The sequence below is a fragment of the Harpia harpyja genome, chromosome 14 (genome assembly GCF_026419915.1).
Source record: "Harpia harpyja isolate bHarHar1 chromosome 14, bHarHar1 primary haplotype, whole genome shotgun sequence".
Classification (NCBI taxonomy): Eukaryota; Metazoa; Chordata; class Aves; order Accipitriformes; family Accipitridae; genus Harpia; species Harpia harpyja.
In genome coordinates, this window is record NC_068953.1 from 8,817,091 (window position 1) to 8,843,569 (window position 26,479).

The 26,479-nt window shown below is 48.0% G+C and overlaps 1 protein-coding gene across 5 annotated transcripts in view; it reads right to left on the reverse strand.

Annotated features, from left to right (window-relative positions):
- Positions 1-436: 436 nt before the first annotated feature.
- The window catches only part of UBE2O (ubiquitin conjugating enzyme E2 O), a 66,887-nt gene continuing 40,844 nt past the window's right edge, over positions 437-26,479 (reverse strand). For 4 of the 5 annotated variants that reach the window (XM_052808674.1, XM_052808677.1, XM_052808678.1 and 1 more), the window contains 15 exons: positions 26,033-26,130; positions 24,478-24,541; positions 22,559-22,702; positions 21,792-21,901; positions 20,798-20,948; positions 19,495-19,997; positions 16,501-16,655; positions 14,864-14,976; positions 13,634-13,759; positions 11,778-11,867; positions 8,742-9,399; positions 7,695-7,831; positions 6,959-7,162; positions 6,181-6,238; positions 437-4,535 (listed from right to left, as the gene is read on the reverse strand). In XM_052808674.1, the coding sequence (XP_052664634.1) occupies positions 3,772-4,535; positions 6,181-6,238; positions 6,959-7,162; positions 7,695-7,831; positions 8,742-9,399; positions 11,778-11,867; positions 13,634-13,759; positions 14,864-14,976; positions 16,501-16,655; positions 19,495-19,997; positions 20,798-20,948; positions 21,792-21,901; positions 22,559-22,702; positions 24,478-24,541; positions 26,033-26,130 (3,375 nt within the window). In that variant the 3' untranslated portion in view covers positions 437-3,771. The remainder of the gene's footprint in view (positions 4,536-6,180; positions 6,239-6,958; positions 7,163-7,694; positions 7,832-8,741; positions 9,400-11,777; positions 11,868-13,633; positions 13,760-14,863; positions 14,977-16,500; positions 16,656-19,494; positions 19,998-20,797; positions 20,949-21,791; positions 21,902-22,558; positions 22,703-24,477; positions 24,542-26,032; positions 26,131-26,479) is intronic. The other variant, XR_008238340.1, reaches the window with a different exon arrangement.

A 26,479-nucleotide genomic window follows, 5' to 3' on the forward strand; every position in this document is an offset into this window, starting at 1 on the left:
GCACCCATGAGCCATCCCACTGCCAGACTGGGGGATCTGCAGAGGGTTTTGCTTCGCCCCAGGGTCTGGCCCCGTCTGCTGGGGCAGCTGCCAGTTGAGCCGCCAGCCATGCTGCGGCACATGCCGAGCCGCCGGGCAGCCTGCGTTTACCGCGTGCCAGCAAAAAGCAGGGAAAATAAGGAAGAAAAAAAAAAAAGCCCAACAGATGCCCTGTGAATCAGGATTTTGGGGAGCTAGTTTATAGAGCCATGGGTGCAGCCCCTCGCTGCCAGATCTGCCTGGCTCCCTCCGGACTTCCTGCCTTCTCCATGCAGTTGATTTCAGCCAGCGGGACCCCGTCCAGTCCAGACCCTGGCGCAGGGATGCACGCTGGAGACGGGGCAAGTGCCAAAAGCGTGGTGGGGAGGGGGGAAAAGAAAGAGACAACAGTCAGAACTACTCACAGAGGCAAAATTTAATGGCAAGTCATCTTCCCTCCTTTATTACACCTTGGTTAGCCAAACAAAAAAAATTCTGCAGGTAAAAAAAGTTTTAATGGTCACACAGCACTTTATACATATATCGTAAGCAACCAAGCATCCACATCTGCACGTGAACGACACACCTCTAAGCATGGCCTCAATAGTCAGGTCTTTTTTTTTTTTTTTTTTTTTCATTAAATACTGTACAGAATCAAGGCTACAAACTGATTTTGTAATGCTTCTTCCCCAACCCCAGCACTTAAAACAGTTACAGGCTGCTCTCATTTGTACATCACACAGTCGTGTAGCCAGTTTTAAGGCTAACAATATGCATCATGCTTTGGCTTTTTTTGTGTGTTTTTAAATTTTTTTTTTTAAGGTTTTAGCCTTTTAAATTTTGTTACCCTTAAATATTACATACATACACAAAAAATTACATAGCTGCAGTGTGCTCACCACCAACCTCATCACCCAGGAGCTTCACATTATCAAAAGCTTTAGAAAATTTGTAAACCTCCGTGCACGCCTCGCCTCAGTTTGGGACAGCCAGCTACAGAGCGAGCGATGGCAGGGGTGGCGGCAGCCCAGGAGTAGCATCCCCTTCCCAGAAGGCCAATACACAGCTCGTAGGTAGGAAGCCCCAGGAACCTGTGCAAAAGCTCTTGATTACGATCAGAAGAAACAAAGAGACTTCTTGGGCAAAGGGGAGGACTCGAGCAGCTCACACCAGCAGCGCTGGCTGGCTAGCTGCCCTCCTCCCCAGGCGGGTGGGCAGCCTGACCGCCTTCCCCATGAGATGGCAGCTGCAGAGAGCAAAGGGTGGGCAAAGCAGGGAACCCTGGAGCTCCTCCGTCCCTCCATCCCCAGCCACAGCTCGGCCCAGCCCCAAAGGGTTTTCTCCTTCCCTCCCTGGCTGGTGGGGCTAAGGACAGCCACAGCCTGGCACAGGGGACAGAGGAAGTCAGCGTCTGTAGACCACCAACCGCAATTTTGTCGGGTAAGAGGTTTAATCATTTGCGGAACAAGGCTCTCTGCCTGCCCTTCCCCTGCCCCGAAGCTACAGCCTCACCCCTCTGCCCCAATCAGCCCTTTATATCTTGGAGACACCCCGCTCCTTGCTCAAAGGGGATTCATTCATTTAGCACCAGCCACAGCCAGAAAGCGGCTGTGAGTTACACATGCAGTTCACGCTGCCCTGCCTGTGGCTCAGAGCATCTCTGCACCCCGGATGGGGGTCTGCCACACTGCCCGACCTCCTCCCTGCCAGAGCAGGGCCAGAGCTGCTCCACAGGCGATCCACCCACAGACCAGTGCTTGGAGAGCTCTGCAAGCCCAGGTCTTTGTTCACAGCTAAGCTCTGCTTCCTCCAGAGTGCCAGGAGCAGGACGTGCCCTCCAAAATGCCAGCAGCGGATGGTGACACGAGAAGGGCTTTGCATAGCCAGCCTCGTGGCTCTGGAGCATCACAGGGGCAGCTGCAAATCGCAGGCGCAGGATGCTGGGTGAGGGGATTTCGGCCAGTGGGTGCAGACCTGGCATTTCAAGAAGCAGAAAGCACTGCGCAAACGTGCTGAGATTCGCCTGCTGTTCTCCATTTCAAAACGAGAAGGCCAGATCCTGGCCTGGGTGGGGGGAAGGGAGACAGCCACATTGAGCAAGAGCAAAGGAGAGTTTTGTCTCCATCCTTAGTTCTGGCAGAGCCAACTGCTCAGCCCAACTCCTCCCTGGGAAGCCTGGCACCACTGGCTCCCTGTGCTGGCTGGAAGGACCAACGGACTCTCCCTGACAGACTGTGCTCCACATGGATGCTAAGAGGGTGCTTCTCCAATGCCTAAACATTGGGCAAATGCAATAGTGCTGGAGTGCGATCTCCCAGCTCCAGAAGTGCAAGTGCGTGCGTGCACACAGAAAAAGAGGCTTCAGGAAGGTGTCTTGACCAGGAGACTCTGGCAAGTCACTGCTTCAAAGTGCTCACGGTCACCAGCTCAGACAGCTCTCTTGCTGCTGAAACACGGGCTGATCCCGCCAGCCATTTCCCAAAGTGGCACAGCAGTGCTGCAGTTGAGATTAGGGATAGCATGTGCTGTGCCCACAACGCTGCCAGCCACAGTGGACCCAGGCCACCATGGGAAACAGCTGGCAAGGGAAGGAATTGATAACAGTCCGCATCAGTGTCTGATGTGCTCCAGTTGCTGGCTGAGTAACAGCACAGGAACGGTCACAAACTGCTGCTGCTACAACAGGACTTTGTCACGACACAACAGCTCCTTTCCCTTGGGTACCCTGGCTCAAACAGCTCCGAAAAACCCATCTACAGCTGAACGACGGAGAAGCAGCAGCCATGCCAGGTTCACCATCCAGACTAGCTGCTAGATCTACAATACGCCCCAAGATCACTCTCTGCCGCCTGCCCAGGCGAGGACGAGATCCAGGGGTAGATGTAGTGCTGTGTGACAGCCAGGATGGCTGGGAACGAAAGATGCAGATACCTAAGTAATAAGGGCAGAACCCTGAATCCCATGTATTTCTAGAAGACAGGCATGCATGGTGGGGAAAGGGAAGTTTGCCTTACCCTGGAGAAAAAGAAGTGAGGATGGCTAGAATTGCTTCCAGAAGACCGACCAGAAGCTACAGAACTGGATGGAAACCCTGCAGCACTACCAGGGCAGCACAAGTGCTAGCGCAGAGCTCTGGTTTTGCCTACCAAGTCCTGATCAGAAGAAACTCGTAGCTATCGGTGAACAACTAAGACTAGAGCAACTCCATATGGTGTAGACAACTTCAATGCAAACACAATCCAATGTCTAAGTACATATAAGCTGGGGTAGACTTCATAAAACCCATGGTAACGCAGAGAAAAATGAAAGACTGGGAGGGCATTGCCCTTCACTTCCAGATACTACAGCAATGACTTCTCCTGGCTTGAGCCCCAGCAGAACAAACTGCTGGGTGCAGCGCTGGGTGGGAAGAGTCCTTGTGTGGAAAGGTGCCCCAAGATGAAAGTGCAGAGGGAACGTGGCTGCAAGACTGCTTCTGTGCAGGTCTCAAATCTTACCATTGCAGGGTCAAACTCGCAAGAGGAGCACGTACATGGGACAGGGGGAAGGAAGAAGGGCTGGGGGCAAAGAGTTATTCATGCTTAGACAACCTTTCCTCGGAGGAGCAATCAAGCCTACCACCTTCTTTGGAACAAACCAAGCTGAGGAAGAAAAGCTGGAAGGAGAAGCCAGTTTACTGGTAACAGCGTTTGCCAATTTCCTTTCTGCTGCTTTCCCTTCTCCCCTGCACCTGCCTGTCCCTAACCTGATGGTTTATTTGTCCTCTGTCCACTCTGGGATATTGGCCCCTGCTAAGGCAGCCCGGTACTGCTGCAAGACACCGCGGATGCTTTTAATGAACCCCTTGGACAAAGGGAAGAGGGGGAACCCAATATCAGGGTAACCACTCTTCTCCGGAAGGAAACTCCTGTAGCTCTTTCTCCTTTTCTTTGGTTTCACACTAGGCTGCAAGGCAGAGTCCTGGGCAGCCTTCCCCTCGTCCGTTCGGTCTCTGGCCAGGTCTACCCCCCTGGCTTGGCCTGTGCTCTCCGAGTCTGAGTACTGTTGGAGATCACCAGCGTTGGGCGTCGAGGTCGTGAACTCCGACTCGTCCAGCTCCTCCTTCCCGTCGAGTGCGGAGTCGGAAAGTTCGGCGGCAGCCCCCTGCTCCGAGCTGCTGCCGTACTCCCCCAGCGACCCCGCATTGTCTCCTGGGCTCTCGGCCAGGGTGCCGCAGGCAGAGTGAAGGGAGACAGAATCTGCCCCGTTGGCCTGTTCGTGGCTCCGCTCCACCAGCTCGTTCGTCTCCAGCCAGGATTCGATGCGGGACACCAGGCGCCAGCCATTGCAGCGAAAATGTTCACGGATTTCGTGTTCAAAGACTTCCACTGGCCTGCGCAGCAGCTGCATCATGGACTGCACCACCCGGATCAGGGTCATCTCATTGTAGCAGCGACTGTTCTCATAGCCCTCCTGGAGGCCCCGGTCACTGTCAAAGCCTGCCTCATTGTAGTAGGGCTCATTCACTAGGATGAGACCTGCCAAGAGAAGGGGAGACCAAAGGGTTAAGGGAGGAACTTTACTGTGAATTGCCATCCGAGGCAGACACTGCTGGGCCCTGATTTCTGCCAAGGTGGTTGAGATTCAAGGGTCATAGCATCACACCAGCTTCACCTGCAGCCACACTGATGCAGGCAGCGCAGGGAAGGGACTGCAGGAGAACGCATTGCATGGAAGCCATGCTTTGACTTCAAGAAGGTAGCAGAGGCCAGGGTGGACCACCAGGAACCTGCAAGATGCAATGGACCGGTATCGCAAGGGGAGCACTCGTGTGAATGAGTCTGTGGCCTTTTGCTAGTGCAGCAGGGATCTCAGATGCTGCCAAGTGTGGCATTCAAGATCCTTGGCTGGCAAGAATAGTCTTCCACGAGTGCAATGCAGAAGGCACGCAACAGCAGAGGAGGTCAAAAGGGCAGAAGGAGAAAGGTTTCACAGTTCCTTTCCCTTCCCTTGTAGCAAAAACCCCACAAACACACCCAAAGCTTTTTTTTCTTAATTAGTTTTTTTTCCTCCTCCTCTTAATCAGAACAAAGGCCAAACTTCAGTAACAGGCTTTGAGCTGGCAAGGTCCTATCCTGTCCAGCATAGTCAGTGCAGTTCAGACAGTGCAGTTCTAAGACAGTGAATATTGTGGCAAGTCACCCATACCAAGCTTTCTCCTGCTTGCTTCTGGTCTAATGTAATTACATGTATGTAGCAATGGCACCAATACTGCCAGGCTGCTGGCAGCCTGCCACAAACTGCATTAGAGCTGGTGGAGGTGAGATCATGAGTCTCTCAAAGCCCCAGCAGTAAGAAGTGGAGAGGAGATTTTTCACTAGCACCAAGTTGCTCCAGTAAAACATTTAGTATTTCGTTTTCTAAACTTGGATCCTCAGCTTTGTAAATGAGAAAAGGCTTTTCTCATGGTGTCGTTCCTCCACAGGAGGATACAGGTGGACTGTGAGGCTTTCAGAGGAGCAGGAGCTGCCTGCTGACTCGAGGCAGGAGCCTTTGCTCTGTGTCAAAGGTTTCTCAAGTCACATGCCTGGGCTCCCCACACAGAAAGTTGGCCTTGAGGAAGAGATTTGATTTAGTCTGTCTGCTCCCAAACTAGATATGGCAGGGCAAAGCCCTACGGCAGGAAGCCCTGGGGCTGGTCTAGACACACCCCTGATTATTCTCTGCTTCGGAAGGAGCATAAACACCATCATCATGTGCAAAAACATGCCCAGTGTAGGATGGGCGGGTGACTCAGTGGGGATAAAAAACAGTCCTGCAAATGAAGTCCAGTTTAGCAACTTCAACTAACTTTGGTAACCGGCTGAGGACACAGTAGTTCACCTTTGTCAGCTCAGAATAACAAGCAAAACAGCTCTGTGCTTAGCTGCCGCAGTGAGAAGGAAAGCATTGTATCAGAGACCTGGGATGCAGCCAAAAATCAAGGCATGAGAAAAGCTTGCACCTGCTTCAACTGCTGAACTGGAGAGATAAGGACACTGCTTTGTCCAGCAAGGTGAGAGCAAAAGGCAGCACTAACTCAACTGGCATGGCAGATCCCAATTGTGTGCCCCCCCCCTCCAAGCCTGCATCACCTCCTCCCTCCGCCTTTTCCTGTCCCACAGACTCTGCAGAAGCATTTACCTTGAATGGAGATGAGTACTTGAAGGAGGCTGGATTTACTGGTCCACCTTTCTGTCCCCTGAAATGCACATACAAATGTGTTAAAGGGCTGAAGCACCATCAGTTTGCTCTGTGATAACTGTTAGGTGAAGCGAGGCCCCAGTTTCTCTTCATTCCTATCACTAAGGTCCTGTGGCTTACAGCAGGAACAAGGACTGACTCAACAAGCGCTTCATGTGCTAGTGTCCCATTGTACCAACCCATCTGTCTTATTTTTTGACAGCATTGCACCCCATCAGGCCAGTTCTGCCTGGAACGGTGTAACCCTACACACCAGACACCAGTTGCAACCTCTCCCCAGCTGCCCTTTCCATCTACCTGCCCAAAACACAGCACCTTCCCTGGCTCTGTTTATTCCAAATCTCTAGCTAGACTTTGTGCCACACTACAAGATTTGTCCACAGTGTGAGAGACAGGCATCCAAACCATGAAAGAACACTCCACACTGATGTTGCATCTCTGCTCTGTCCAACCGTGACACAGCCCAGCTGGTCTTACCACAGGCTTCTTATCAAGGAAGGACAGACGAGAGCCAAATACGGTCCCAGAAGAAACCAAACTACAGCAGTTACCTGCTCCAGACATCTAAAACAGAGCCCAAAGCCCAAGCCACCCACAGCTCAAGCACCACCTGAGCCCAGAAGTCACCCACGACTCTTGGCTTGGTAGGAAGCAGCTTGTTCCAAAAGCAGCCTGGCACAACCACTGCTCCCCACGGATGGGTGGATGAAAGCATTACCTTGCCTATCCATGTTCCCAGGAGGCTGACACACACTTTGCCGTTGTCGTACAGGTTGGGATTCAGTCTCCCACTGCACTGGGAGAGGTAGCGGAAGAGAGGCGGGACAGCAGGGTAGATGTTGGGGAGCTGGATATCAAAGAGAAAGAGGCCATCTTCATACGGTGTGCGCGTGGGCCCTTTTATAAGTGCTGAGAAGAGATCCTGTGGAGAAAGGCAATATAAGCCATGCACTGTGAAACCTTGGCAGGGTTGTATTTACATAGAGGGAAAGAGGGGATGTGATTAACTCAGCCCTTGCAAGAGTCAGCTCAAGCAACACACCTCAGGGCACCTTTCCCCTAGAAGCTGCACTTCTACTATAGCCTGACAGCAGAGCGAGCCTTCGGATCTGAAGCAGGGCTTCAAGGACAGCCAGCAATCCCCAAGCTGCCCACTAGTTACACCAGCCCCTTGCTGGCTGCCCACCTGCCTTTCCTGCTCAGCAGGACAGGCAGCCCAGTGCGCAAAGCACCCAAAACAGGCTTCCTGCAATGAAGAACTCCCCGTTGTCTGCCACTCTGACTTGGGGAATGCAAAAGCAGCCGTTTAGAGTAATTACAGCCATATTTCACATGCTGCACACATTCCGGCAGCTCTAATGCAAAGGATTAAGGCTAAGCAGGGAATTCCAAAGAAAGCAATCCGGATGCTGACCCCAGCACTAACACACAGGCATTTGAGAGCAGGCACTTGCCATTCGATCCTCGAAGGTTTTAACCATGATGCCATCAGGCAGGGAGGTGGCCAGGAGAGCCATCTCTTTCCGCACAGTGCTAAAGAACTTCTTTGCTTCTGGGGGCTGGAACTCCATTTTCTTGAAGGCATGGGTATCTGTGGAGCAAGGAAGAGAAGAGGATTAAAGCATGCCTTTGGAAACCGCCACAGGTTCCTTGTGAAGGCAAATCTATCCATGTGTTAAATGTATCATCGGGAAGAGTTGACTTGCTTTGGTGCTGAGCCAGGAGGCAGCCTAGAGATTATTTGGGTTTTCCCATACTGTACAGCAGCCACAACCTGCACCTCCTGTTCTCATGGTCCCACACCACACTGTCCCTGTGCCTCAACAAGGAGCCCTGTCCCACAGCCGGGACAATTGCAAAGCGATGACCCTTCCTCTGCAAAACCTAAGCATAGCTCCCCATTCTTATTTATATACACCTGCAGGTTCAGAACAGTTTGGCCACCTTTCCTTCTCAGGTCTGTCCCAGCTAGCTAGCTCGCCAAGCACCTTGGGCTCCGCTGTCACCAATGTTCCACACAACCAGATGTTCTTTTTTATTTTTGGCTGATTAACATTGGTGCAAGTGAACAAGGACACTCACCCACCAAGGACACCTAGCCCAAGAACACCAGCTGTTCCTGCTCTGCTCCTCAACTAATTCATCCTTGAAAAAAGCCTGAACAAACCCTGCAGCTTTCAAGAAAGTATCTGTAATGGAAACCGACTGATCACCACAGCCCTCCAACGTGGAAAAAAGGGAAGCCCACTTCTGTGCTTGAGAAGTTACAGTAGTGCCTAGAGATGCCATCTGAAAGCCAGGTTTAGGTCCCAGAACAGATTGTGCTACAAAATTTGTCTTAATTTCTCCTCCCCAGTTAATGAGCTGTGAAAAGCACTAGGAAGAAGAGAGGATACCGAATCCAAAAGGCCTTAGAAGCAAATGTTTTGGAGAAGCAGAAACACTGCAGGACAGCAGTGAAGGACAGAGTACCCCACACTGGCCTGACCTGACACACTCACCTGGAGCATACTCCAACACAGAAAAGACTTCGCCCTTGGCACTGGTGAAGGTGACTCCAGGCTTGCCTCCACTCTGCTGGCAGAGCACTGGTGTCTCACTGGGCCACTCTGACCTCACTGGTGTCTGTGCTTCTGCTTTTTCTTCTTTCTTCTCCGTCTCCACCATGGCTTCCATCTTTTCCTCCTCTGCAATAGCCACATTATCCAAGGTCTTCTTTAGATTTTCCTGCAGCTTTTTAATATCATCCAAGAACTTCTTCTCCCGAGTGGGTTTTTCCAGCTCCACAGTTGGGGAGGTGGGAGAGCCAGTCAGCAGCTGCTCCACAGTCATATTTTTCAGGCTTTCCAAGATCTTGATGGCCTCCTTTAGTTCCCGGAAGCTCTTTGGGGCTCCATCCTTGCCAGCTTTCTCTGCAGCAAGATCTGCAACTGCCATAGCCACAGCTCCCTGGACTTGTTCCTCTACTTTTTTCACCTCCTCTGCTGCTGGCTCCTCAGGCTCTAACTCCTCAATTTTTGGGTGGTCGTCTTCCATGAGGCCATTGTCTGTCTCCCAGCTGTCGCTTTCATCCTCCCACTCAGAGGATGCCCCGCTGGTGCTGCCATCAACAGAATCATAGTCTGACTCCTCAATTTCTGATTCAATATTGTATAAGTGCTAAAGGAGAGCAGAGTTACAAAAGACAGCAGAGTAGTTAGGTTAAAGCATGGAGTTTTAGCTGTTTTTTCAACACAGGCAAGTCAGTTCTCCCCATGAAAAGGGAACTCCCAGCTAGAATTTGTTGGGCTGTTTCAACCCCTTCCATCTATACCGGGTGGACTGTGTCTGATCCAAGTAACATGCTCATCATGACCAGCACAGATTATGAATCAGCATAGCCCCACCCTCCACCTTTCAAAGTAGGGCACTGGGGAAAAACTAGGGCAAGTTCTAGGTGGGCTGCAGCCATCCCAGTGGCTGAAATCCAGCCACCAAGGAGAGCACCAAACAGCTACTTGGATACCCCAAGGTTTCTGAATGCAGAGCTAGTTCAGAAGGTACTGGGTATTGTGCATGGAGTTAGTATTTCTAGTCCTGCTTCTGCACCAGCAAATGTGTTGGCACAGAGCCTTGGTTTGGCTGCCTCCACACTCTGTCCTTCCACAGAGACAATGCTGGAACCAGGAAAACATTCCCATACCAGCTTTCTTCTTCTGTGGCACACACTACTTGCTGTCAGAGCCCTGCTACGCTGCTTTAGCTGTTGTATGTCACTACTGCTTAAAATTCAGCTGGGACAATGAAGCCTAATCCAAGTTGCTGAATAAGCTCTTACATAAAACATTCTCTTCCCCCTTCACTGCTGGAAGCTGAACCTATCCACACTCCATCTAGCCTCACCTCTCATAATCACGCTTTTGCACATGCTATGTCTCTCACAAGGTCCCCCTGCAGAGGCTTACAGACATACTCCAGCTACGAGCACCAGCATAGAAGCAGGGGAGCAAGAACAACTTTATAGGGCTGTGTTAAGAATTACAAGATGGAGCATTTTATCCACAGGCTTCTGACACTTGAATGACAGCCCAAGAATCCTCTTAATCTTGCAAGATATGACCCCAGAGGCTAAAGCACATGGACACTCAGTCATCTTGTCAAAGCCTTGAACTGAACCAGCGCTGTTTAGCCAGTCCTGTGCCACTCAGAAACAGGCAGCCAGCAGAGGTTAGCTGGGTTCAACAGAAGTGACTGCAGGCAGGGAAAGCCATCAAAACTCCCTGCCCTCAAAGCTAATCCAAATCTGAGTTGGAAAGTTAATTAGCCAGTTATGCCATCTTTATTTTTAGAGCTGAGAAAAAGCACCCAGACAGCTCGTCTCTGGGCACATGGACAGGCATTGATAAATCATGGTTTTACCAACTGATAATTCACGCTCCTGACATTTCCCCAACTCCCATAATTACGCAGACAAGCAGAATCGAAGGGACTGGCGTGACACAGCAGGAGCTGCTGCAGAGCCCCAGCACCGCAGTGTGAGAACAACCCTTTGTGGAGCGCACATCAGACCTCCGATTGTGCCTGTGATCCAAGCACATGTGACAACAGGGGGAAGGGAGAGACAGCAGCCTGCTTTGTAATGCTCTAGTCCACTGCCATAGTGCAGGCATTGACTATTCTACTGTAATTAATGCAGAACTGCTTGGTTTAAAAAGAAATCTTGATCGAGTACTTTCCACTTGCAAACGCATCTCTGCAGCAGAGGCAGTGGTGTTCTCTGCCACAGTGATGGAGATGGGACCCTACAGAAGCAGGTCTTCTCTTTAGGCTGCCTTAATTTGAGGCAACAAGAGACACAGGATGAAACTGTATGTGGAGTAGTGAATAAGATAAGACAGTAAAACAAAAACCTTAGAACAACGCAGAAGACAAATCAATGGGGTAAAGTGGATTAGTGTAGCTATACCTGTATTTTTAAGTTTGCATTCAACTACTTTCCCTTCCCACCCTGGCAAGAGATTTGGTTCTGATCCCTAGGTTAGCTAAGGTCACAACTTGTGGCTCTAGCCCAGCTCCTGGAGGAGCTTCTTTAGCCAGAGAAAACTACAGTGCCATTTAACAAGACAGAACAAGCAATTGTCTTTCAGCAGTGCCTTAGTTGGGCAATGCAGTGAACCTGGGCTCAAGTCAGAACTGATAATCCCCAAGCTCTGCAAACCCCTCTGCAAAGCAGCAGGTGCTGAAGGCCAGGAGCCAGGCTGTGGTCAGAGCTGTGAACATGCAGTGCAGCATGTGAAGGGAGCAACAGTCTGCCCATACTTTCCTATCCTCTATATTCAAGGAGCAGTGATGACCAATTAGTTGCCCGGTCCTCCTGATAAAGGAAGGATTTTCTTGTGCTAACAGAATTGGGAAGCCAACCTATCGTATGGGAAAGCAGCAATAAATAGAGCAAGATTCCCTTACTCAGTGAATCTCTCTGCACCCAGGATTTAAAACCAAAACTTGTCACTCAGCTAAGAATTACAGGGATATCACAAGCTGGAACAGGACCTCACCTGTGGTAGAATGATAGTCTTGGAGTTATCAGCCCATACCACTTCCACTTTACTGCTGACATCCACACGAGCCACCTGTCCAACTGAAGGCTGTGGAAACAAGAATAGTTTGTCAGTCCCTTTTCTTTCCCAGGCATTTCAGTGCACAGCCAGGAAGGTTTTGAGAAACAGGTATTCCCCAGTTGGAGACCACCTAAAGCAAAGGTTGCAGCCTGCCACAGAGGGGGCAGGAGTCCTGGGGTCCCACACCAAGGGGGAGAAGATAGGGTTTCCATGAGAAAACTGACACCACTGCCATGTAAGTGGGGAAAACTCCCCCACCAAGGAGGAGAGGACCAGGAGGGCTGGGGTCTGGTAGCAGATCCTGACTTCTGATCAGGACCAGGGCCATCGCAAGGCTGTGGCCTTTCTGCAGGCAGCACTGCTGGGGTTGTGCCACTGAGGGGACAGGACCTTGCCCTGAATGGGGCTGCCCTCTAGTGGGGTGCCAGCTGCCAGCCCCTGCACTCCAACACCAGCATCAGGGGCTCACAGCACATTCTCCCAGCAGAGAGGGTGCAGGCATGAACAGACAAGTCACAGTTGGCACAGGGTGTGCACAGTAAGTAGTATCTTGCACTGGAAGGTTATTTAGGTCAGCTGAGCAAGCTCAGATGTGTTTCATGCTGCTGAAACTAGAACCACAAGAAGAGCCACACTATACCTTTTAACCCTTTTTTAGGGCAGCAGTCTCAAAAGCTGGAGGTCTTCCCTGCACAGTAAGGAAGCCTGTTTCCTAGCAAAGAGTGTATCCTCTACAATATAAATTGTTCCCTTTTCCTCCCCAGGAGATCAATCAGCTCAATAGAATTAACACGTACATAACTCAGATGAAAACCAGAACCCCAGTCTTCTTTTGCCGAGCTGTTGTGGTTTAACCCCAGCCAGCAACTAAGCACCACGCAGCCACTCACTCACCCCCCCCCCCAGTGGGATGGAGGAGAAAATCGGTAAAAGAAGTAAAACTTGTGGGTTGAGATAAGAACGGTTTAGTAGAACAGAAAAGAAGAAACTAATAATGATAATGATAATAAAATGACAACAGTAATAATAAAAGAATTGGAATGTACAAATGATGCACAGCGCAATTGCTCACCACCCGCCGATCGACACCCAGTTAGTCCCCGAGCAAACGATCCCCCGCCCCCACTCCCCCCAGTTCCTATACTAGATGTGACATCACATGGTATGGAATACCCCGTTGGCCAGTTTGGGTCAGGTGCCCTGGCTCTGTCCTGTGCCAACTTCTTGTGCCCCTCCAGCTTTCTCGCTGGCTTGGCTTGAGAAGCTGAAAAATCCTTGACTTTAGACTAAACACTACTTAACAACAACTGAAAACATGTGTTATCAACATTCTTCACATACTGAACTCAAAACATAGCACCTTACCAGCTACTAGGAAGACAATTAACTCTATCCCAGCTGAAACCAGGACACAAGCAATATTGGTTTCACAACAAATCCACCTTCGCTCTTGCTCAGGAGCCCACAGAATATCCTCATATTAGAAGTTACTCTGAAATCCTGAGCAAGAGTTTTATCAAAAACCCTCAGGCATATGTTCAATTCTTGTCTCAACTTTGTTCTTGCTCTGCTATAGAATCTGTCACCAAGGTCAAAGGATTTCAAGGTTATACCTCCACCAGACTTAGAGATTTGATGTATTACTCATGACAGCAGGGGACACTGATACAAAACTAGCAAGCTAGGGAGTTTAGGATGCCTGTGTGGGGCCTAAGGCCCTGCTTTTGACTCTTTCAAGTGTCTCCACTAATACCTGGTGACAATGTGGTCACATAACTGTGCCCAGAACCTACCTCATCTTCCTTAGCTGTGGCTCCGTCTGAGTTGCCAATGCGAATCACAATGTCAGTAGTGCGGAAGCGAAAGTCTGGATGATCAGCAATATCATACACACTCACATCCTCCTCCTCCCCGATCAGCTGCATCGGAGACAGAATGCAAACATGTCAGCCCCAGGATGCTGCACTGACCTTCACAGCACATCTTCAACACTTGAAGGTACTTAGTGTTATATTTTGTTAATTTTTAGTTGCTCCAACAGCCTGCAAGGAGCTGCTAATGGCCCTTCTTGTCACCTCATCCTGTAGCACATCAATGAAAGCACAACAATGAAAGGAAGGAGATATTCTGTCTCATCTGCTCACCCTCACCTTTACTTCAGGTTCCACGTCACTATGATCACGAGACATGCAAGAGCAACATTCTATTCCCTTCTGAGCAACCAGATTTCTCAAAGCAGCTCACTGGGGCCCAAAGGGTTAGAGTTTATTTTTGAAACGATCCAAGGCAACAGGAAGTGTCTGACAAAAAACTTGTCAGTTAATAGGAGACATCTTTCCTTTGATTTCTCCTGGAGGAAGAGAGCTAGAAGCCCACAAATAATGAGAAATAGATAAAGCAGAGCACAATCCCAGGCCAGACTGATGTTCTGCTTCTGGATGTAAAGCGCCCTGCTCAGTTACGACAATGTGGTCTCCCATCCTACGGCAGAAAGCAGTACACCAGATTTGTGTGCTTTGAGTCCCCCTCTCATCTCCAACTAGACTGTAGTCTATCAAGACTCTGCATAATACAGCATTCCTATAAGCCCCAAGAAAAAGGTCTCAGGCTGACTATAGGCAATAGTGCCTGGCAGTGGCAAGCAGGACAACATGCAATAGATTGATTCTCTTTCCATGAACTAGCAAAGACATGGGAAGGAAAAATTCTTATAGTCAACTCAAGTAATCAACTGTCTGTGACAACTTCAGCAAAAACCTTCATCCTTACCAGAGCCTGATGTTGACTATGGGATGTAAAACCTCTGCTTGGTCTTCGCTGCCTTGCGGGCATCTACAAATATGAAGTGACACCACCTCTAGCTAAGCCTCCCAGGCCCAAAAGCACATTGCTGTTCCCATCCCCAAGGACAAACTCCACTGCAGAGCTGACTCCCAGGCTTATCTGTGTTTGTGTGAAGCTTGTGCTGTTTTGTGGCTGTTTTCTCTTAGCTGGTTCCAACAGGCACTGGCTCCTGCACTTACCTCCACATCATCTCCACTGGATTTCAACTTGAACCACTTCACCACACAGGTACGGCCAATATGGTCACCAGACTGCACAACTCCATATAACCCCGGATCCTGGGAGCTCTGAGCTTTTGGGTCACAATGGTAGGGAAGAAAATAGACAAGTTAAGTGGAGGAGCACAGACTTTGCACAGCAACTGAGGCTGTCAGCTCCCAAGCTCTCACAGCTGAAACCTTCCATTTGTGAATGGCTTGAGGAAAATCAGTTCTTCCTACAAGGTCAAAATTGTACTCAGCTAATGAGTGGCATTTTAATGGGGCATGGAGTGATGACAAAGTAAGATGATGTTGCATTGGACTGGGTGAACACATTCACTTTGGGACCACTTTCAAGCTCTATCACCAAGAGAAAACACATTGTCACCTTAGTGCTCTGCTCTCCAAATTAGCTCTGCATCAAGACTGTCCAAGGGTCCAAGGGTTTCTGGACAGGCTGGTCAAGAGCTCCCTGAGAGCAGCCCTGGCTGCCAAGCTCTTAATCTAGAAAGTGCCACCCACAACAGTTTTGCTCCTCTGGAAAAATGGACTGGATAACAAAGGCAGAAGGCAGGCAGGATGCAGGCAGGCATACATGTGCGTATACGTGCATCGGGGATCCAATGGCATCAAAGCTGGGCCTGGACCACCTCTCTAGGCTTGGGCTGTTATATCTGGATACCAGTGTGCTGGATCTTTCAGATTTATCTGACTGACAGGGATCCACCTCCTGGCATCCTTAGCAGGGGGATGCAAGGAACTGCGGGCTTCCCAGACTGCTTGGAGAGTATGTTTGACAGAGGAATACAGATTCCCAGAGGCCAAACTAGAATGGTAGAGCTGGAGCTGATGGATAACTTTAGTTTCTGCAAACTATGCCTAACCCACAAGACCAGTCAGACTATTTAGTCATCAGAAATGGTCATGCAAAACTGTCTTTTTTTTGCTAAGCCAGATTTCCCTCTTCCCAACCTGACAATACCTTGTGCTCCCCACTGCTGAGGGTCTACCCCTCCTAGAAAAGAAGAGGACCTGAGAGCCAGATGGTGAGCCATCAATATTTCATATCCAAAAGCTCTAAGTCTCCTTGAACTCGTACTGTGACCCTCACTAGCGTAACCAATTGGTTTGGTGAAGAAAAGGGATGTAAGAAGATACCTCTGGATCCCAAAACCCTCCAAGAAAATAAATGGAGGGTCATGACATACAAGCGATACAGAGAAAGCAGCCTGAGGTGAGCTGTTAACTTCTCCCCTCATTCTGCGAGAGAGCTCAGAGCTCTTTCTCATTGCACTTTCAAGGAGAAGGTGGGCCACCTCTACTCTACAGAAATACTGAGAATCCTTGCTTTGCTCCTCGGCATTTATTCCTTCCACACCTTGCCTGTTGTCATAGTTCAACTTTGGTATTTAAAGAATGGTTCTCTGCTGGCATTCATGTTAAGTCAGCTGAATCACTGTCTCTTGTTAGGCTCTTGTGCCTACCTCAAGCGAGTATTACTTAACAGCTACCATAAAAAGGGCTACAATGTACATTAGGAGATCCAGATTGAAGAATACTTTGCAATTAAGAGCATGTTTGTTCCCTGAGGAGAGCATTGTTTTGACACCCAATACCTCTTTTGTCCACCACAAAATCCCCAGGGCAGAACTCGTTGTTGTCCAGATGATGGACTGGAATCAACTCATTGGAGCGAATGTTTGTCTCCACAGTGCCATCCTGCCACATCACATCAGCTGAAGTCATGGTGGTCACCACTTCTACAGCAACCCTGGGAACACAGAAAGGCAAAACGAGTTACCAGAGGGAACATGCATGAGCACAACCAGAACATGATGCTGCAAACATCAGGAATTGAGATGGATCTCAGCAACACAAAGGTACACATATCAGCAGGCTGGGAAGCAAGTCAGGAAACCCCATCTAGTCCCAGTGGAAGCAGCTACACAGCAGGCTTTGCTTTGACGGGTTCTCAATCACTGCAGATGTTACATTGCTACAAGTCTATATTGCAGGAGGACTTACTTTCCAGGGAGCTGATGCTGAGCTCACTTTTATTCCTACTGGAGCAAATTAACATCTACCAGCACCCACTTTCTACCCCTGGCAGAGGCACGACAGGAACTTCAAATACTTTGAAACTTAAGATCTTCTCCACTGAAGCACCTTCTAGCCTGGCAGCTCTGAGGAGTCTTTGAAGCTAGGAGCATGGGACTGGAAAGGAAAGATAAAGCAGCATCCATCTCAGCCCTTCCAGAAAGAAGAAGAAAAAAAAAAAGAGGCAACACATTGAATGTGGGTAAAGCAAAAGGATTTTGTTTAAAGGAGACAAGTCTCCTTCCCAGCTGTTCAAACACATACATGTGTGTCTCTGCAGCTCAGAAATGAAACCCAAACATGCAACAATGGACCACATGCTGGTACTCTGCTGTGGAGCTTGACAGAGCTGCTTGAAGAGGCAAGTTGCTTGGAGGGCAGGAGGAACAGAGCTGCAGTCTAGCTGGACAGGCTCTTCTAATGAGCCCTCCACCATTTTCATGTCTCCTACAGCACAGAACAAATTGAATCCCATGCTGATTTTAAATTTTGTCTTTGTTTTGCTGGCCAGGCCTTCCAGACATAACACAAGTGCTGCATTTATGTTGGTTTCAAGTCAAACCATAAAGAAGATACAATAGACAAATACAACTGTTTTCCTCCAGCACTGTTTTTATGAATGTCAGAGAATATTTTTAAGTAGAAATAGTATGAAGTTTTTAGTAGGGCCAGCACTCAACAGCAGAAATTATCAGAGAAGGAACTCTGTAACAGGTCAAGTGTGGTGGGTGGCATGCCAACAGATGGTTCCTTAGGGGAAGTGGGGGCATATGCAGCTGAGGATGGGAGAGCGGAAAGGCACACCACCCAAGGAAATGATAGAGTCCTGTCTGCAGCACAGTTTATGCAGCTTCACAAACAAAAATCACGACTTGACATTAATAAAAATCCCTGTATATGCGCACTAAAAAATAGCCAGAGGTCTATGTGCTGCCCAGAGAGCTGCAGCAGGTCACTAAATGATGGTAAAGCCACATGCTGAGTTGGCCCCCTGCAGTCAGAGATGCCCATGAGCTGACACATCAGATCTGGTGACTAACTGCAGCAAGCCCATCCGCTTTGCATTTCTCAGCAGTGCTTGGCAGCACACCTACTGATGGTCTCACCAGCTTCATCTGAATATTCAAACAGTGAAGACCCCTCATACTGAGCTGTGACCAGCTGCCACATATGCCCTTTAAAGTATCAGCTGGGGTTTCATAAAGTGTGCTTAAAATCCTGTATTTCTTATTCTCTGTGACATGGTCATCTCTGCAAAGTGTTCCAACATCTGATCTCTGCATTTCCTTGTACAGAGCTGCCCAAATCCAGCACAGGAATCTCTCAGTGTTGTCACAGGGATTTCTCCCCACTGCCTGTACACTGCAGAAAGCTACCAGGTGTACTCGCTAAGCTCTCCTCAGCAAAATCTTTAGTGAAGTAGAGGCACTCAGCAGGAGAGCAAGAAGTGAAAAGTGAACTGAGAATCAGTTCCCAGGCACTTTATCATGCACTCCCCCGTTTTTTCCTTCCACTCAAATACTGCTCTGCTCATGTTTGTGACCTTCAAACCCAATTTATCCAAAACCCACAAGGACTAAAGCAACAACTATCCTTGCACACAGGCAAAGCTAAAATATCCAAACAAAATGTGAATTAAGTTCATGGCCTTCAACTACTGGATCCCTTGAATGATGATAATGTCACTTTTCTGGGAGGATTCTCAACATATCTGCACTAGTTCATTTCTGATGCAGGATCTGCATACAGCTAAGTAGCCAAGGGAAGCCAGCAAGACAGACTAGCCAGCTGTCCGATACCTTTGCATTCCCTGAAAACACTTTAAACGTTCTCAAGTTAGGTAAAAGCTGCTGAGATCCAGTTTTATCTAGAAATGGGCAGATACATGCAATGCTCCCTCCCCCAAGCTACTGAAATCAATTCCTCCACGGCTCTCAGGGAGTGCACTTTGTTAATTTAAAAGCCAATATAAAGTATACTGCTGGCAAAAGTTGCAGATCTCTCTCCAGAGCAGAGTAAGGATAACAGAGACCACTGCAGCATGAACCCCTGCCAGCACAGACCTCCGTGCTGATCTGGAGACAGCTCTCTGAGGATAAGCTGTCCATTCCTGCTAGCACGGTCTATCCTCAGCCTCTCTGCAGAAGCTGCCAATGGGGTAACCAATTAGTGTCATATTTAAGCTGTATGATCTTTATTCACCTGTCTCTTTCTCTGCATAGAGTCTAGCACAGCACAGATACTCTGTCGATGCCCTGAGGCATAGCTGAAATAGAATAGCATCAGTGTCATATCACGTGGCCCCAGTTTCATCAGAAGCTGGACTGAGACCAAACTGATTTCACACAGGCCACTGCACAGTCATGACAAGATAATCGCTGTGGTTACTACCAAGCAGTGTCCTAAAATGAGGCACACCACCATCCTTCACCCAAGCTGAGGAGGTGGTTTACATCTGAACTTCGATAAGGGAGATTTTGGCAAGTATACCTGGGTTTGGAAATCCAACTCACCTGTCTCCTGGCTTAAACTCTCGTGAAATCTTGGTCTTCTTCTTCTTGTGCTTCCGCTTCAAGTTTTTGATGGAAAGGGGGATGCTCTTCTTGCGGCCAGTGCCGCTGCCACTCTGAGATGAGGCAGTGGAGCTAGCAGAAGAGGTGACAGAGCTAGTGTCATCAGTGTCATCAGCTGCCTCATCGTCAGCATCTTGCTCCACAGACTGAAGCCGGTAGTCGGATGACCCTTCGTCTTTCAGCAGAAAGGGAGGCTGCTGCTGTCGTGCTGCTGCTCCCCCTTTCTCCTTCCCCGTTTCTTCAGGCTGCTCTTCCTTTCTCTCCCCAGGACTCGGTGCACTGTTGGAAGAGTCATCCAGCTCACACTTTGATCCAGGCTTAAGCTCTTCTGATTTTTGGTCAGCAGCTGCAGCAGACTCTTTATCAGGGGCTTCACTGGTACCCTGAGACTCAGGGGAACATGACATGATCTTCACTATCTGCTTCTTCAGCAGCCGCCTCACCTACAGAAAGCAGACCCGGGTCAAACAATATGCCTGCACACTCAGCAAGCTGCCAGCCAACCTGGGGAATGGCTAGCTTTGTACACAGAGGAAAACAGTACCCCACGGGCCTCTGCACATTTCACCTGCACCAGAATATTCTACAAACCAGCATCTCACCACTGCTCTACTCAGGAGCAGTCCAAGGAAAATGAGCTTTGCTCCTTAAGGCTATTTTAAGCATGTTCTGAACTTTTTTTTATGAAAGGTTACGAGAAGCTGCAAAAGTTAATCTATGTAACAGACACAGCTATGCAGGGAGGTCACCATCCACACTGATGATATCCTGTTATTCTAGGAACGCTGCTGCTCTACAGCCAGCGTGTAGAAACCATAGCATGACTCATTTGGCCTAGGAAGCAAAGACTTCTTTCTTGTCTCACTGTAGCAAGGATTTAACTGAACAGTTCAGCTCCATGAGAAACCTGAGGTCATGCTAATGAAAATGACATGTGTCTAACAGTCCCAGCTGTCAGAGCACACCAGCTCTGACACAGCTTGACCCCTGCAAGGTGACACCTCTACATTCAAGGTCCTGTTCATGTTCTCTCATGGCATTAGCTGCATGCTTCACCCAGTGCAGTCAGACTGCTGTACAAGGTGACTTCGCTGCTGGCAAGAACAAGCCATTACTCTTCACAACCACCACTTCAAGACTCACATTTCAGACCACATGACTACCAGGAAGATTTCTGCTTTAAAAGCCACAGCGACCAGAAACGCTTAGAGAAGTCAATGCCTCCCTCGACCCCTCAACTCACCTTTTTGGCAACTGATCCTTCACCCAGGACACAGTTCCTCTCAGGACATTCACAGGTGATTTTTGCAGGTTCCACTTTGTCTGGGAACACATAGAGGCACCTTTCCCCAAGCTGCCTTTGGGCATGGTCAAAGCACCCCAGACGCTTTACCCTGGTGGAACCGGAGGACAGCCATGAGCAAAGTGCAAAAGCAGTAACAGAACCTAGCAGTGACCAGGGTCTTCACAAGGCTGGCATTACCTCATGCCAGCTGCACATATTCTGGGGTGGCAGAAGCTAACACCACACCAAATCTTTTCCAGGCACACAATTCTAAAGGAGGAGTGGGAGTCTCACCAGGGACTGGGTGGGGATACAAAGGGTTTGGCTAGAACATCAGTCACTCCTCTCCCTCTAGCTCCCCCTCCCAGGGACAGCTGCCAAGAGACATTTGAAGTTGGCATTGTTTTTTTCTGCTGTCATCCGAGAGCTCCTCTCCTCCAGCTTCCTTATGAGCTCCAGGCAGGAACTACACTGCATTGTGCTATTACTCATCTGACTTTTCTGAGTTTTGTCCAGCCCACTTTTGCAGCTGCAGCCTGCAGAGGGCACCAGATGCTTCCTCAGCACCAGGCTGGGTCCAGAGCAGGACACCTGAGCTGCCTACTGCACACACAGTTAGAAGATGCAGCCTGCTTCAGACACGAGTGGAAGGACACGGGAAGAAGTGAGCTGTTGCCAGACACCACTTTCCTCTATGCATTTGTCAGCTGGAGAGTACTTGGAGAGGATTGCTGGGATTCTAGCCCCTGTATTGGTAACTCAAGCGTCTGCTAAACTCATTTGGAAGCTATTCTCTCACATTTTTGAAGCTCTGGAACATACAGGCATACAACAAGGCAAAAAACCCACTGGAAACAGCAGTGTTGTCTCTCATCAGTTGGTAGGCATATCACCCATAGTCTGTGCAGGCCCTGGGTGCTGGGAGTGAAAAGGGGTTTTCAACTAATCTCACCTGGACAGGTTCTCCTGGCTGATTACAGAGGGAGGAGGGCTCACACTGTCAGTACCTCCAGGACAGAAGCTTTTAGTGATCCAAGTAACCTTTAGTTCTACCACCTGTACCTACAATGTAAGAGAGGGAAAGCAATTTAATTTTTCAGAGGCTTTCCTAGACCAGTGTTTAGGATCTGAATGTTTACACACAGGAAAGTGGCAAACCTGCTTTTATCAATTAAGGTGGCCAAGTGCAGTTTCACCACATCCAGGACCAACTACAGTGCTCCCATAGCATGGCTCTTGGCAACACCAAGAGCTTCTACAGTTTTTAGCTTCAAGAAAGACTATGTCTGGCTTGCGAAGGAAGCTATAAGTACATACAAATCAGCAGTCCAACGTCACAAAGAGACATGCTAATGGACTTGGAGCTGCTCCTTCCTTCAGCAAAGAGTCAGCAACATTTCTCCCTTTTTGGATAGCATGCAACATTAAGTTTCAATAGAAGAGGTGCTTCTACTACCCTAATGATCAGCAGTACTAGCTTCTAAGTGTACTGGCATGCGATCACCTTACAGGGTGCCGGTAGGGACCCTTGGCAGGTAAAGCCAAACGACACTCAAAAGTCCTGTCAGTCCACAATGAGAAATTTGTCACCTCAGAAGAACAGAGCCACAGTGCATTTGCTCTTGGAAGGTTACCATGGCAAGCTGACTCTGTTCCAGAATGCCAGCCAGGGACTGTTCTGTGCAGAAGGTGGCCATGTGTCAGCTTGTCAGTCCTTACCTCTTCCACCACCACTCTGAACTTGCTCTTTGTGCTCAGAACAGGCTTCACACCTGAGAGCCACTGCACACTGGAGAAGACTTTAGAAGGCCCGATGAGGACTTGCCCAGGATAAAAGCCATATGAATCGTCAAAGAAGAGACCCTGTGGGGGAAAAAACAGCATAAAGGACTCTTCAGATTTAAGATTCTGGCGTTTCTCTTCTCTCATTGGTGATCAGTAAGATTAACCATAAAGGTAAAGTCTGTAAGTTGCCCATCTCCTGAAGCTCATTCCTCTCCTGAAGTCTGCCCAGCAGTTCCTATAGCAACCCGCTCTGTCACACATATGAACAGGACTGACTCAGTGGGGGAGAAGCAAAGATACTTGCAAGAAGCAAGACGCATGTTTCCACACAAATGTTCTCAGTAACAAAGTAGCCAAGGTGGGCTGAGTCCTGGACAAGGACACCCATATCTTTTCCATGCTCTAATTCAAGCACCTACAGCTTTCAGAGCCAGAGGATGCCTGCCTTCACTCCTCTGCTCATCAAATTAAGTTTCTAAGTATTATTCCTGTCTTAGGTGGATTACTTAATATGATAGTTCTTTGAAAACAAAACCGGACTGTAAACATAACAATTGCTCTCCTTTCCCACTGATATTTAGAGTGACTTGATGAGCTGAAGATTCAGAATGTGGGGGCGGACAGAGCAGTTTATGATAGATAAAATACCAAGCATAAAACTGTATCAAGTCTTGTAATTTGTCAGAAACGATAAGAGCAGTGCAACAAGATCTAAGTCAGGTAAGTATCTAACACACAGCAATTCTGAGTAAGGGATCAAGAGTAACAGTGGAGACAACTCACGTTTCAGACCAAACCGCAAGTCTCCAGAGGACTATGTACACTTTAAAGGCAGCCTGACTCAAAACAAGGCATCTCAAAACTGGGTAACCAGAAGCTGGATGCTGCTACAACACTCATTTAGGAAGTGGAAAACATACTGCACCACCCAAAGTAGGAGAGACTAAGATACTGGAGAATATCTAGCAACAGACCACTCTTTTTCTGTACAGAACAAGAAAACCACAGCAGCACATCCTATTAAACTGATATTCCATTTACTTTTCAAGAAAGAGGCATCAAATTTGAACAGAAGTGCAAATTTAGATCTTTTTAGATCAAAGGGGCCTTTGCTTTGAAGGCTGGGAAGGATAAGAGCTGACTACATTGCTAGTTCTTAAGAATTAGACGCCATTCTCAGTCAACTCCCAATACCGCTGCCAGGAGTGCAGCGAGGCCCTACTGATGCTGTTTGGAAGAACAAGCAAGACGTCGTCAGCCTTTGAAGGTGAGAGAGGTTAGATTCCATCATCACACAGGGAACTTTATGTTTTAGCCAAAAGCTAGCAAACCCCTCCTCACCACGTGATTTGAAACATGCCAGTATGGTGGCAGGTCTCCATTCAGAGAATGCAATGGACTACAACAACAAGAGAGACGGTATTTTACATGATCTGGAAACACGCTTCTAGCAGAACACCTTTTAAACAATATGCCCTTTTCCAGAAGGGGAACAATTCTGAAAGCATTAAATGGAGTAAGAGCGTTTTCAAGCATGTACAGATATAATGAGCAGACAGTGAACTGCCTTGACATCAGCCATCTGACTGTTATGCAAGTTGTTTGCAAGGAAAGCAGTTGGATATATTAGTTGTAATATCTCCTCAAAACCTGCTCATTTATACTACCTTTAAGCTACATCCTGTAACACTTATTTCAAGTGAAGATCTAGTGAAGTGTTTTTCAGCTGTGATGCATCTTTTAATTTTTAGGATTAGTAAGTGCCTATAGTTTTTACTTCTCCCTCCCTCCTCCACAAAAAGCTTACAGGATGAAGTTGATCAAAAAGACTCTCAGGAGAACCAGAAGCTCACCGAGTCACTGACGTGAGGACAAACGTCATACAGCTTGGCTCCATCTTCTGTGCTCATAGAACACCTGGAAAACAGACAAGAGACAGCTGCATTTCCAGAGCCATCCACCTCAAGAGCAAACAGCACCAAATTAACTGACACTGCCTGAGGGGATCTGTCCATATGCCCAGCAGTATATCACTGAGCCTTTATGGTCCAGAGCAAAACTGGTCATAGACAAGCTATAAAAGCACTGCCTGGTATCTAAAGGTTCCATTCAGCACGTAAAAAAAAAAAAAAAAAATTAAGTAATATGCAGGGTGCTAGACAAGATTTGCCTGCTGCAAAGGTCCCATTTGTTATTCACACTGATGCTGGAACCTAAAGGCAATTTGTGTATACTTGCTTCAGCAATAGCTTCATTTCCAGAGTGAGTTCTGGTGAGATTTCAAATGATTCATTAGGAAGAGATTTTGAAAACAGTTACCTCATCTTACATAGTTATGCATGAGCTGGTAACAGATACCAAGCAAGGTTTTATATTGCACCAGTAACTGCAGGCGATACAGATAGAGAAGTGTAGCTATTTTTCACTCCCAGTTTAACATATGTGTAACAGTCTTCCAGTCTGAGTTAACCGAACGCTGAAACAATCAAAATCACAGACGCATCCACCAATCATCTGTTTTAGCTCTCGCATTACTCGCTTCTCTTAGAAAGACTCAGAGCTGGCTGCAGGATTGTGGGTTTGGGTTTTTTTTTTTTAAACATCAATGTCAACACTCAATTTACAAGACAGATGGGTTATTCCCCAGCTGCCAGGCCCATAAGCCTCTTGGCCCTCCACTGGTTCCTTCCTTCCCTTGCATCAATAAAAAAAAGTTTGTTGGACAAGACAGGCCTCAGTAAGAGTGAATGTAGTGAATTCATAGGGGTTTAGCTCACAAGTTACTGTCTGACATGCACAAGGAACAGAATTCAGATCCTTCTGCTGGCTTTGCAGAAATAAGTTAAGCAGATATTTCTTTTAGTATCTCTGGTTAAATCTCTCTAGAGAGATGACTTTGGATTATGCCTTCATTGAAAAAACATTCCTAATACAGTTGCAAATAGCAGTGTAAAAGCAAAGCTGTTCAATCTTGGGTTGCTTTTTTATCTTTGATAAAAAACACTAGCCTGCGAGTTTCTACACTTTCACAGACCTTCTTTTAAGGTAAGAACCCTCCCTGCATCTCAGTGAAGTTATGCTCTCCTACCGAGAAAAGGTCTAGAATAGCAATCCATTTTAAATAGCTACTTTTCCAGAAGAGAAGCACAGTTTAAAGACCAATGTGCTTTAGTTCTGGAGCACTGATCTGCTGGGATTGAAAAAAATTGCCACCTTCCAGCTAACAGCTTTTCCAGAGGGTGAACAATGAATCTCAATGTTTTCGGAGAAAGATGTATTCTTAGTCTACATCTGAAGATAAGGCAAGCAGATAACTTATCAGTATGTGAATGAAGCCCAGCCTAGTTCTCCTAAAATAGATCAGGACTGTGAAAGCCAAGGGGGACAGTGTTCAACAGAAAGTAGTACCTGGCTCCATTGGAAAGCTTGAGGATGACCTGGTTCTTCAAATCATAGACCTTGCCCAGCCAGCAGTCATAGGCTATGTAGTCACCATACATGAAAGGCTATGAAGAAAACAGGAAACAAAACCATATAAATATCAACCCTTGTACTTTGAACCATTAAGTAAGTACCCACACAATGCAGACTAGATAGCAATCTCAGAGGGACTTATGACAGCAACTGCAGATCTTCCTGTAAACTGGAATCAAGGTACATCAAAGAGTTTGCCTGACTGTCAGCTCATAGCCTGGATTCTCCAGTTAAACAACTCGGGCTTTCTCTGGGATTTTTTTTTTTACTCAGATCTTAAACTTAAGTCAAGTGTCATGTTCTGTTCAAGAAGTGCTCTGCAAAGTAGAGGCATACTCACACTTGCCTTCAGTTAATATTAACAATTATTTTTTATCACTA